Source organism: Manis javanica, chromosome 1 (genome assembly GCF_040802235.1).
Source record: "Manis javanica isolate MJ-LG chromosome 1, MJ_LKY, whole genome shotgun sequence".
In the NCBI taxonomy this organism is placed as follows: domain Eukaryota; kingdom Metazoa; phylum Chordata; class Mammalia; order Pholidota; family Manidae; genus Manis; species Manis javanica.
In genome coordinates, this window is record NC_133156.1 from 106,022,524 (window position 1) to 106,036,563 (window position 14,040).

General features: G+C 37.5%; 1 protein-coding gene across 9 annotated transcripts in view; it reads left to right on the top strand.

Moving 5' to 3' along the window:
- PDE4D (phosphodiesterase 4D) overlaps positions 1-14,040 on the top strand; it is a 1,476,836-nt gene that overhangs the window by 1,087,630 nt on the left and 375,166 nt on the right. Inside the window, exon 1 of one of the 9 annotated variants that reach the window (XM_037022278.2) lies at positions 13,712-13,964. The exons of the other annotated variants lie outside the window; for them this stretch is intronic. Coding sequence (XP_036878173.1) covers positions 13,876-13,964 — 89 coding nt within the window. The 5' untranslated portion in view covers positions 13,712-13,875. Of the gene's footprint in view, positions 1-13,711; positions 13,965-14,040 lie in introns of those variants that run through there. 9 annotated transcript variants of the gene reach the window in all.

Here is a 14,040-nt window from a genome sequence, read left to right on the forward strand (position 1 = left end):
GGCATTGGATATATCTTGTCTCCTCCTGCATTGGACATATCATGCTTTTAAAGAACGGCAGCTGCTTGTACTTGTTATTGGATAATTCTAGTCACAGTGTTTAGTAAATAACTGATTAGTAAATATCATTATCTATTTCATATGGATCAGTGCATTCATCCACTTAGCAATTATATGTTAAACTCAAACCACTAACATGCCCTATTCTAGTTGCCGATACAGAACAGTGAACAAAGCCATCTGTTCTAATGAGACTTCGTTTTTTTTGCCAGGGGTATAAACAATGTAAAATACACAAACATGTACAAATATATAGTACGTCATGATGAAAAATTCAGTGAAGAAAAATAATGCAGAGTAAAGAAACAGAGTAATGGCAGGGCTATTTTACACTGAAGAGTCAAAATAGGTATTTAACTGACATTTATTTATTAGACATTATTAGAACCCCTCTCTATTTAACTGACATTTGGGAATGGAAGAATCATGGAGATACCTAAAGGAAGAGCATTTCAGGAAAAAGAAATAGCAATTGCAAAGGTCCTGAGGTAGGAGCAGGCACATTGTGTTCAAGAAACAGGAAGAAGACCAGGGTGGGTGGGACCAAGTAAACAAGGGAGAGAGGAGAAGGAAAATAGGTCAGAGAGACAGGAATGGACTTTGTAAGCCATGGTGAGGAGTTTGGATTTTATCCCAAGTGAACTGGGAAACTAGTAGAGGGTTTTGGGCAGAGAAATGAACATTTTCAAAGGATCACTCAGGGTATTCTGTGAAGAGTAAACTTACAGCAAGGACGGAAGCAGGGAAAGTGTTTAAGAAGCCACTACAATAGTCGAGAGACAGTGGTGACCAGGGCCAGTTGGTGGCAGTGGAGGTGGCGAGAAGTGACCAGATTCTGGCTACAATTTAGAAACAGAGCTGACAGTATTTGATGATGTATTTTCACATGGGGTAAGAGAAAAAGCAAGGAGTCAAAGATGACTCAAGTGTTTGGATCTGAAAAAATTAAGAACTTGTGTTTCATTTGCTGACTTGGAGAAATCCAAGGGAAAAGTAGGTTTAGTAGTGGGGTGATGGAGACATGAACCAAAAATTCTGTCTGAGTATCTTAAGTTTAAGAAACCTATTTATGGCAAAGTCTTCCAATCCTACTCTGTTTCCCTTTGGCCCACCCCAGAATTCCCCTTTGACTGTGTTGGACAGTTGCTGTGTGTTAAGTCAGTGTCTTATCTGAGGCACCTGGAGTCCTTCTGCAGCGCCAAGGAGCTTGTGAGACTTTGTGTGGGCTGCCCAGAGGGTCCGTGAGCGAGCACTCCCACCACCTGGCACACACCGAGGGACCAGGGTATCCTTCTACACCCCAGGTTCCATGTTCTTCCATGGGACAATGCTGACGCATGTGTTTATGGCCCCTCAGTCCCCAAGAAGATTGAGTTCCATCTGCCCACAACGGTCACCTCCTTATTAATGCACTTCATCGACTTTTCTCCCTTTCTGTCCCACTTCCCCATCCCCTAACTTTGTAAAGTTACCCCCTGCCTTTTATCCAAATAAAATACCTATGCCAAGACTTTGCAAGGTCTGCCTGGGAGGAATTCAACCTCACACTGTTAGACATCCAAGAAGCGAGCAAGTATGCTATTTTAGAATCAGGAAAATGTCAGAGATGGCCATATAACTGCAAGGTGTGTCCTTCACAAGCCTATGTGAAGTGCATTGCACAAGACCTGAATATGGGCGGGCTTCTGCACATGCTTGTTGCTTCCTTTTCTGCCTCATGTTCTCTTTTCCACATGGACAGTGATGTGCTTCAGTGAACAGTCTGAGTTTTTAGCAGAGGCCACAGCAGTATTTCGTAATGCAGCTAGAGTAGTGATGACAATTTGATTGGAAGGTAGGGGATCCTGGGGATTTGTCTTGAATCTGCATTGGCAGAGGAAGCACAGTGTTTTTATATCCTCTACATGTTTGTTTTGGGTGGTTTGGGAAAATCTGGTAGAGATTATGGAGGGCTACCCCAAGCCATCCTTTGGTGTTGCCATTGCTTTTTAGTAATGGTTTGTGCTCGGCGTACTTCATTTGCCTGGCTCACAGCTCAGAAGCATGTTTTGTATGACATAGTGTAGCCAGCACAGGCAAAGGGAAGATCACACTTAATTCCAGTCAACAGTTTAACTGAATGTGAAAACAAATCCTTCTCATGTTTTGAGTCAGGTAAAGCCCAACTCTTTTTGCAGACATTATATCACATTCCAGAGTAATTTTGCTTTTACAGGAAATACCCAGAATTTGTTTTTCCCGCTGAGCAGCTATCTATCTATAGCAGATAATTTTAAGTCAGTGGAATTATTTACATGAATAAGATTTTTATTCTAATTAGAGAGTTAATTCAAGCACATAAAAATACCCCTAATTCTCACATTACTGAAATGGTAATATTTTCATCTGTGGCTATCACAGGAAGTTTCAGATGAATACATTTCCAAATGGTACTCATAATCATACTAACATTTTATAAATAAATGGTTCTATATTTTTCAGACAAATGGACAATACTGGATTTTTAACATATTCTCCAATTTTCAGTATTCAGTTTTCTTTTGTCAAATGGAGAAATACTGTTTATCAGAACAGAAGAGCAAGTTTGTAAAGTGGTAAGGATAAATAATGGTGATTTCCTATTTTAAGGAAGTACTTTGAAAGCATTACTGTTAAGAAAACACATGCATGTTTAAAAGTTATGTACACACTTAAAAACAGAAAAATAGGATACTAAGTCTGTTCATTGCCCATGTCCACATATGCATGCCCTCTAACGTCTAGAAGTCAGTCAACAGATGATGAAGGCTAAGGAAATGCCTGTTTGGCTAGTTGCTCTTTCAGGTGAAAAGTGCAGCCATGAGAACCTCTCTTCAGAGGGGTTGCTGTGCAAACTTCTGACTCTTCATAAAGAGAATGTACTTGCACACTGGTATGAAGTGGATCTCTGGATCTATAATAAGCTTGGCTTCTCTTTTTGTTTTTTTCTGGCCCTGACTCTTCTATCTCTTGGAGGCTGCTGCTCTCTCCTCTCTAATTAAATGTCTTCAAACCACATCATGCTGCTTCTAATTTGATTTAAAATCATTTTGTCCTAGGTGTTAAATGATGTGTATGCTTATCAGGCTTCCCAGCACTACTCTCTCTATCCCACATCTCAGTAACATAGAAACTGTCTATGAGACATATTTAAGTTAATGTGAATTCAAGAGTTTTAATTCCTGACCTTTGGTTGAAATCTAATCAAACTAAAATCTTAAAACTTCTGGCAGGAAAAGAAAAATTACTAAACTTTTTTAGTAACCTATTTTTAATTTTATATGGTTACAAAAGTAATCCCTATTTGTTGCAGATAAGAAAGTTTAAAAATGCCTATGATCCTACTGTCCAGAGATAACTGTCAACATTTTGATGTATAGTTTAATTAATTTGATTTAACTGATAACATGCTATTTGGGATTAATTAGATTCTACTTAGTATTAACAATTTCATAATGCACTTCATTTTATTGAAATATAGTTGATATATAACATTGTGCAAGTTTAAGGTGGCCAGCATGTTGGTTTGATAACATTTATATATTGCAGTCTGATTGCCATCATAGCATTAGCATTAGCTAACAACTCCATCATATCACATAATTATCGTTTCTTTTTTGGGGTAGGGATAATTAAAATTGAATCTCTTAGAAAGTTTGGTGTTCATAATACAATAGTGTTGTCTATAATCACTATTCTGTGCATTAGATCTCCAGGGCTTATTTATCTACTAGTTGCAAGTTTGTACCCTTAAACATCATTCCTATGCCCTCACTCCCCATCCCTGGTAAGCCCCATTTTACTGTCTATTTTTACACGTTTGTCTTTTTTGGATCCCACATATAAGTGATGTTATACAGTATTTGTCTATCTTTATCTGACTTATCTCACTTAGCATAATATCATCAAGGCCCATCTATGTTGTTACAAGTGTTAGGATTTCCTTCATTCTTATGGCTGAATAATCCTCTATTGTATACATATACACCACTTTATAATGTACTTCATACTCACGTCTTCCTGAAAATGCCACTCCATGGTTTTGATAGCTTTGTATGCTATTTTCACTGAGCTGCTGTAATGAGGTTGTATTACAGTTGCAAATACACACCCATAAATATATCTGAAGAGCTGACCATCTGAATCTAAGATGCTCTGAAGTCCTCCAAGCACCCACAGAGCTGGAACACCCCAGCATGTGGTACCTGCTCCTTGACTGGATTCTTTTTCACATATCCAACTCCAAACATGAGCTGAGGTTGCTCAGGAATTATTTGCATGAGTTCTTTGGTTTCATGGAGACTAAAATTAGTTTCCTTCTGGCCCTTTTGTGATGTCATTTGACCTTGATGTGCATCTCAAATTGCTAAGAAGGTAGCAAGCTGACTTTTCCATAGGCACATCAAAAATAGTAGATGAAAAAGAGATTCACTGATGTTGGAATTTTTTTTTCATGTATTACAAAAATAGAGTCTCTTTCTTATCCATAATATACTAGACCTAATCTTTATATGATATTTATTTAAAAATATAACAAAAGGAAACATAAAAAAGCCCAAGAAAAGTCAAAAAGTTTCCATTTATTGAAATATTTCCTGATTTACAGCTTTTATAGCATATTTTGTACAATATGAGTAATTATGGAAGATTCCTAGTTATCTCATTCCTAAGACCCTGACTGAACTCACAATTTACTCCATTACCCTATATTAAACAAATCAGAAAACATGTTACCTAGGAGTAAACTGGAATAAAAACCTCAGGGTTAAGTGTTTTATTAGTTAAATGGATATTGATTTTGATAATAGGTGATCTTTGAGCGTATCTTTAACTTTTTTTATTAACTTATTTTTGTTAGTAGATTTAGGAATATAAATTTATTCTATTCTTCACATTAAACATATTATTTTGGCCTGTACAAAGCCTACCCTTTTATTTAATTATAGAGAATTTTATTATAATAGAAATAAAAACATATTGTGTTTGCCTGTACAAAGTCCACCCTTTAATATAGAATAAATAGTAAAACCTAGAGCTTTATAATTTAGGCTCAACATAATGTACAATCCATAAATATTATTCAGATGAATTTTATTATAAGAGTATAGTTCTCATTGTTCAAATCCAATATGATAATCCCCTGTTAAGAAACAATTTTTAAAATGTTGTTGGCAGAATCTAAGTGGTAGATGCATAGGTGTTCACTGTAAAAATCAACTTATATCTATTTTAAACATTTTCATAATACTATTTTAGAAAAAATCTTTTAATACAGCAAGTATATTCTACATTTTTTTCAGAACCAAGATTTATATGCTCACTCAAGTTTGTGTTTTAGAGCATCTATAATTCAACTCCGGACTATCACAAGGCTGATTGCCCTATTTTTAGCATGCTTATATTTTTGTTTATTTGTAAAAGAAAGATGCCAAGGGACAGTTTGTCCATTTTAATGTTGTGAGCATTATTGATACTATTTTTAAATTGAAGTATAGTTGACATACAATATTATATTGCTTTCAGGTAGAACCACATAGTGATTCGACACATATACATTATGAAATGCTCACCTTGATAAGTGTAGTTACCATCTGTCACCATACAAAGTTATTACAATATTATTTACCATATTCTCTGTGCTATACTTTTCATCCCTGTGACTTACATGTTCCATTATTGGAGTTTGTACCTCTTGCTTTCCCTCACCTATTTAGCCCTCCTTCCACCCCCAATATTGATACATTTAATTGAGAAAATGCTGAGCTCTGTAGGGTACAGAGATGTTTTAATGAGGTGAGATCTTTTTCTCTGGTTTGCTGGCATCTCTAAGGAGGGGCCAGGTCCCATTTTTATTGTATATCCTCAGCCACCTAGCACTAATTTAGACCCACACTTGGCCCTAGGCATGAAATAACTTCTTTATAAATATTTCTCTCCTATGCCTCTCTAAGTTTGATAGAATATTCAGAACTGACTGTCGAAGAAAGGTGTTTTTCCCTGGCCTAAGTACCGAGAAAGGTGTTTTACCAGAAATATCTCATTTGGTTTGTTTTTCATGTTCATCATCTGAAAAATCACCTTCTCCTTAATTATGTACATTTTTTTTCATAAGCAAGACCTCAAGTCATTTTAGATTTCTGTCAATATTTTGTACATCTTCTCTTCCTACTGTCCTGAAACTAAAATTTTAAAGAATGTAAACCCAGGCCAATGTCTTATATGCCTTGATTTTCAATTTTTGGTTCATTCAATTCTAAGCCCCATTTGGGCATGATTGTGTCCACCATTGATCATCAGTAGCTTCTGGCATAACACCTGGCACATAGTAGATGCCTAATAGATATTTATGAATGGGTCTGAGGACTGAAGGAAAAAAAGGGGGAAAGGGAAGGATGGATTAGCCATTGAATAAAATTTCATATGCAAACTAGCTTACAAGGCCATAGCTTTTAGGATTTTGTGATTTTGAGTCATTCTTAGAATATCTAGAAAAATACTTCACCAAACATTTCATTATCTGTACTTAAATAGTACTTAAAAATCCACACATACTGTTTTATTTCTTTGACAGCAATTTATTTTATTTTCAAATGTAAATCCCTTAAAACCTTAAGAGCTACTGTAACTTACTTGTCAAAGTAAAATAGATCCAACTGAAAAATTTGAATCAGAACTTGCTATAAATAATTTTACTCGATATCTGTCACCTGACCAATGAAATAATAACTGCGTTCTCTGATTTACTTGCACAGTTTAAAGGTAGTGAATCTAACAAAGTCCCTAATTTACAAATGGCTGATTTTCTAAAATTCAGAGGTAAGCCAGAGTTTTAACCAAGGCCCATTATTCACCAAGTTGAGAAAGTCACTTAACTCCACTGAACCAATAGAAGTAAGATTAGTGACGGGAGCAGAAGCAAGAGCTAGCGCCTGCCCTCGCCCTAGTAACACCCTGATAGGGTAATGTCTGTTATAAATTTCTTAGGTGTTTGGAGGGATAGCTAGAAAATGGTGCCTTAAGTTTTAAGCATCTTGTTACAAAACAAAGCAAATAATAAACACAAGCTTTGTTTCCTTTCATTGTTATTTAAATATTCAGATTCTGTTTTAGTCCCTAGGGAATTGTTGCCATTGGTCGGACCAAAGTGTTTTATTTCTCTTCTACGTAAAATATGCAGAGAGGAAATACAGAGCTATGCACAGTGCGTCCACACACGGGCATTCTCCCTCTCCCCAAGTCTTGCCTTATCTGCCAGCCACCTTCCCTCTGCTGCTGTAACCCTCTCCTTACCACAGTTGAGCCCTGCCAGCCCCTGCTGACAACCTCAGTCCTACCTCAGGCCCACCGGCTGCTCTTGACCCTAGACTTCGGAATTTAAAGAGGTGGGGGAGCCAGTTACCACAGACATAAGATTCAAGATAGACATAAATTCACTCGGACTCATATCTCCAATGCCTATTACTTTTGTGGTGTTAAACACGTTTCTTAGTCTCTCCATGCCTCAGATTTCTCATCACAAAATGGTGATACTGATGCTTACCTGAAGCTGGTTAAGGTCAAATAAGATTTCCTAACTATTGTATCTGTTACCCATTCCTTCTGGGAAAATCTGAAACTTCCTCCATGACGAAACTATCCACAGAAAGGGACCTGCCCTCATGCACCCCTACACTCATTTACCTTCTAGGTGTATCCTGGTTCAGAGCATAGGTTTTACAATTGGAGGGACCTGAATTTTGATCTCAGATCTGCCACTCACTGGCTCTGTAATCATAGGGACAAGTTACTTAAGCTTTCTAAGCCTCTATTTCCTCAACCATAGAACATGATAAAAATAAGACTAAACTCATAGATACAGTATTGCGAGGACAATATAATTTGTGTTAAGCCCTTACCACAGAATAAATACCATGGAAGTGCTTCGTACCATCGTAGCAAAATAAGAAATTAGAAAAGTATTCTGACCCTCACAGACTCAGCCAATGCACCGGAAGTTGGTTTGGGGGGGGTGACAAGTCAGTAACAAGTATCCCAAACTGGGAGAGTTTATGAACGTTGGCTCCAAAAAATAGATACCCAGATTTAGTGAGATATTGAATATGGTCATGGAAAAAATTCACAGTGCCAAAAAGTTGAACGATGAAATTGTTGTTTAGAGAGTCTTGGTATTTGGGGTCTTTTTTTCTTTCTCCCCAAGGAACAGTTTTGTTTTTCAGTCTGGTAATTCCATAACTGCTTTAACTTGTTTGTTAACATAGTTCTAAAAACCTGAAAAAGGTCACTTCTGTCCATATTTGGTGTGTGGTCCCCAATGAGAACAGCATGCATTGGGGTCAGTGTTGAAAATGCATTCCCAGTGAAACAACCTGTCCTCAGGATCCCATAAGTTTTCAAAAATAAAAAAATAAATGGAAATATGTCCATATTCAGGAGAAGCCCAGGATTTTGAACAACTGAGAAAAATTCCATCAGCTAATTTTAGTAAAGTCCTTGACACTTAATTTTTTTTTAGTTCTAGTAAACAGAACCAATAGAGGGTTTTCATACTGCAAATAAAACATCCATATTTTGTTGTAGGATTCAAATTTAAAATGTAACAGCTTGAGATTCTATTCTTACACTTAGGATAAGAAGGTAACATATAGAGAAAAAAAATTCCCATCAAAACTGAAGATTTGAACCTTTTGAAAACAGTAAAGTGATAGGCCTACTCACGATGCTCATGAGGTAACCTATGTAAGAGTACAATTTGTCCTAATTGGAAATGTTTCAAACAGTATAAAAATAGTTTTCTTAGCTCCCCCAAAAGCTTAACAACATTATCACGAGTAGTTAAAATTTTGTGTGGCATTTTCAAAATGCTTTCATATAAATGACCCTATTCATTCCTCTCAGAAACTCTTTGCTATAGTTCACATTTGGGTAAGACCATGAAACTCAGCAATGTCAAGCAACAGTGCTCAAGGTCACATGGCAAGTTCATGGCAAAATTGTACCTCTTATCCCCTCTACCAGGACTTCCCTGAATGTTTGCCTAATGGTGTTTCATCAAAACAAAACACTGTTCTAGAGTTAGGTGTGGATTTCATGTGGTCATAACAACGACAGTGGTTTTTCTGGTTTATCTTACTCATGTATTGCTACAATCATGGCTTCGTCAGAGGGAGCATCTAAGGAAAGATAAATTAAGTAAGGCCTGCTGCTGCAAAGTTTTGGCCCTTATTTAGGAAAATGAAAGAATATAATGCATGTGATGCATCTTATTTTCAAGAACCTTGATATTACCAGTTTTGTTTGTTCATTAAAGAAACATTTTTTGTGACTTATTTTCCCAGGCCATTCACGAGGAACTGGAATCCAAAGGGAAACCAGACACTGAATAAGTAGTAATTATAAATATGCTGACAGTGACACAGAGGAAATGTAGAGTACTGTGAAGACAGCCTTTGGCCTGGAAAGCAGGGAGGGCTTCTTGGAGGAAGTAGCTTTCAAGATAAATTTCTTTTATCTACCCTGTCACTCAACAGCAGTCAATAGTAGAGGATTTTTTTTTTCAGTCTACATTCATGAGTACAATATTGAAAAGAAGAATTTTTCTGACTTTTAAATTGTTATATAGAGACAATTGGACACTTAGACAATTACCAACTGCAGCAGACTTTTATACACATTAATCTGTGTATAAAAGTGCCTTATTGGATAGAAAAGGCTTGACTTAAATATATTCCAGATTGCTAAAGAAATTTCCTAAAAATGCTTTAATGTAGACAGAGACCTTAAGTGTATAGCAAAACATTTTGATGCACAGTCCACAATTTTATCTATGTTTTATTCTTATAGTTAGTCATGTCTCTTGTCAGTTGTTTCATTTTAGCTCTTTAATTACATTTTATTTCTGTTTGTATCCTGGGACATATATGAATAAAGGATGCATTTGTAGCAGCTGAAAACAAACTGTGGGATACTGTCAGTTCTATTAGCATACTGTTGTCTGAGAACTTAGAAAATAATTTTCCTCCATTCCATAACATGGAAGAATTAACCTCAAGTCAAGTAGACACATATAGTTTAGAACAATTACTTGAAAGCAACTCAGAAAAAACACTAACATTACTTTGCAGCAATTTCATTTGGAGTAATAATTGATCACTGATTATAGTGATAAATTAATGTAATAAAAAGCCTTAAACCAGTTCCTTACACTGAATGAACTAGTTTTCACAAGTGCACAAATCCGATTGTTAGATTTACTTTTGGCATACTCTTTTGCAATGTATCAGCCTGAAAATAGGATTATTACGATGAAGCTCCTATCAGAGATCAATGAAAATGAAGTTATTTGCTTCCACATAAACTTCTACTGCCTTTGAGTGTGTGAGCAGTGACTATTTCAAAATACAGCATTATCCTGAACCCATATCTCTGCCTGCTCTGGTTTCCTGAGGCAATATATTTCAACATAATGCAACCCCACTAATGTAACTCTTTGTTTCTCTGAAGTTTAGCTCACCACCCCCACCTGACTTGGTATGTAAGCAGATGCCTGTGTAGATTATGTTTAAATATTCCCACTTTCAAATTTGTGAGTTTCAGTGTGATTCATAGTAACTATCTCCTATAAAGGAAACTGATTTTCTGTGTCCTACACCAAACCCCAAATTTGCCATTTGTAACATCTGGAATCTTGGAGCCAAATCTTAGAGTCAAGAGGCAAAAAAAGATGCCTTATTTAGAGCTCTGTAGAACATAAGATCTGAGTTATTGGCAGAAGGTGGACATTTTGTTGAGGTTTTACAGAAGTTAAAAATAAGGCGGATAATAATTGGGTAGAGACAAAGTTCAGATTTCAGAATTTGCTTTTCCCTGGGATATAAACTTAGTTTCCAACTTGTAAAAGAAAAGTGTATTTCCTGGATGGAACATCTCCTCTTGCCTTTCGTCTCTCCTTACTAGTGTTCTTCTGGATAAATAAATGCTTAATAATGACAAATTGCAATATTTAAAATATTTCTACTCTATTTCCTTTTCTACGCTTTTGAACATATTAAGTGAAAGTTGTAAACATCAATGACAATGAAGGTTCATCCTGGCAAACATCTTATTTAATTTTGTATTTTTTCCATTTGTCTATATTCTCATGTCTGTGAAGTCCTAGATAGCCCCTCAAAACACTATTGATATTCCTACCTGAAATTAAGGTTTTGCTCATGATTCATATCAGAAAATGTACCTTACTTCTGTGACCTTGCTGAGGCCAGATAACCTAACAGGAATGAAGTGTAACTGTATGGAAAAAATGAGAAGGAAGTGGTAAGTATTTTTAAAATAAATAAATAAATAACATTAAGAATGGTAAATACTGCTTGTGTCTTTATCCAGTTTCATGTAGGATTTCACATTTATGGATCCACTGTGTTTATCCCATTTATTCTAGATGTCTGCTTTAAAGAAGCAGGGGGGAAAAAGAAGGAAGAAATGTTTTGGCAAAATCATAAAAAGACAACTTTGCATTTTCTTTATTAAACATTTCTTTTAGAAAAATTGGACATTCTATAGTATCTTCTTCATTCTCCCCTAATATTTTATCAATTAGATATCAATTAATAGAACATTTTTTAAAAATGTGAATTAGCATGTCCACCAGACAAGTGTTAGTCACAGTGCCTGTTGCTGGCTTCAGCCTGGCTGGGAAGATAGGGTGACAAGCGCAAGTAGGATAATTGCAATGCAAGTAATATTTTTGTTGCTCCCAAAGTTGTATATTTAGACAGTAACCTTCATTTTCAGAAACCATTGAGGCTTTTTCACGTACAAATTTTAAAATGCCACTGGATAGAATGAGACCTTTGTATTGCATGGAAGGTGAAAGTTCATCTTTGTCAGGACTATTCCTCCTGCCCTACCACTTGTGTCTCTGACCCACCTTCACATCAGTCCTCCCACCCCACCCACTTTCTGGGGTACACACCCACCCCCACCCCCTCACCCACACTCCCAGTTCTCTTACACTGCCTGGCTTCAGTTTCAGATGAAGCCATTCTCCTAAATACCAAGTTGTTCAGGTCTGTATTAACTCTGCCAGGAATGTTTGCATTTCCTAAAAGCTGTCATGACATGGAAATTAAATTGTAAAAAGGAATGAAAGATGATACTGGAATTTTGTACACCAAGAAGGGCAGGCTGGTGTGGGGATAGGACCTTCTGGGTCCTTCTCAAAGAATACCAGGAAGGTGATCTCCAGTTTTGCTCTCATGAAATGCGGATCCATATACAAAAGCAGAAAAGGTGTCATTTGTGAAGCATGAAAATATTGCTAGTTGATTCAGAGAGAATGCACTTATTTTTGAACTCTTGGCTTCTCCACGCTTGCTGCATTGCAGTTCAGTCAGTTATCACTCACTCACTCTTACAGCCCATCTGTCAGATAGCCAAGAGGTGAGACCATGCAAATGTTTTCTATTGCTCCTTCCCAAAGCTGATAGGGAACCTGTAGTGTTCTCAGGAACCTCTGGTGTGCTGGATGCTGTTGTGAAAATAAGTGTCATGTTTACTGACTTGAGCTGTTGTGAAAACTGCATGAATATTTTGGACCTCTTGGGTATGTAAGAGATAGGGTGGGCTGCAGGGGTCTGAAAACTTGGCAGATATGGCGAGGATCGCTAAGCTCAACTTTTGGGCAATTCTGTCCAGTTCAGAGTGAGTTAAATTCACTCTTGAGTGCTGCAAGCCTCCCTAATCTTATCCCGGAGAAGTGGAGTTCTGCCTTGTTTTACAGTTGAGGTCACCCACCGGGCAGTGTTTGGATAGGGACTGATGGAATTATGCTGCATTCTTATCATGAAATGCGGCTGGGAGGTAAGGGCCAGTGACGGCGCTGGGGTCCTCTGACTCCTCCAGTACAGGATCACAAGATACATGCCTCCCCGAAATGTGCTGGCCTCATAAAATCTGGGAAGGGCTGTGTTTGGCTTTCATCATTTACTTTGTTTGAAAGAAAGTTGTTCGAAGGGCTTTATCAGAGAGTTAAGAAATGTATTTAGGGAATAGAAAATGGACAAGAAAATTGATCTTTGTTTCCAGTCATGCATTATAATTCACTTTCCAAGGTGACGCAGTAGCTCCTTGAGGGAAAAGCCGCCGAAAGCTTTGAAAGTGATCTGCCTGTTTTCTCCCAGTGACTTGCAGGGGAGCACTGGCATTTCTAGATGATTAAATCCTGTGAAGGGTTTGCTAATAATGATGTTCATCCCTGTTTCTAAGAGAAGTTGAAATAAGGAAAATAAGTTGGGGCAGCTAGTGGTGTGAAATTTAGTAGTCTTTCTCGAATTTCCCAGCTGTATGCATGTATTCACTTTTTTTTTTAAACAAAGTCCCTCTATTTACTTTTTCTTTTTGACGTCACACTTGATAGAAAGGTTCACCCACTTCAATCATCCTTTTCACAGTGTGTGTGTGTTGTGCTTGTCCAGAGTGGCATGTGACCATGCTGTTTAATCAGGACTGCATTTAAAAACAAATTTGCAGGGGAGTGTTTCTCACAATATTAATGAGATAAGGTCTGTGTGAAGCAAGCTCTGTTGCAAAGGGCAAGTGTCAGGCAGCAGGAAGTCCTGGCCATCCCTTCCACCCCTGCTTCAGCCAGCCTGCCACCTCCCTGTCAGCGCATACAGCCACACAGGGGAAATGCCTGCACTGGGCCACAAGTGCCTCCTGCTCCCAGCGGGCCCCTCTGGCCCCAGGGCTCCACACCAACTCTGACTTCCTGCTGTTTCCAGCGATCCTGGCACCTTCCTTACAATGGCTTTTGTCTGGGATCCTCAGGGAATCACATTGCCAGGACCATCTCCAAGAGCCAAATCAAGACTGCGGTTCTTAAAGTCCTACAGGTATCATGCTTTGTTTTTTGTATCTGGGAAGAATGTGTTTCATCAGCCTCCGTAGCTTTGGACCCCTGCAAATAAG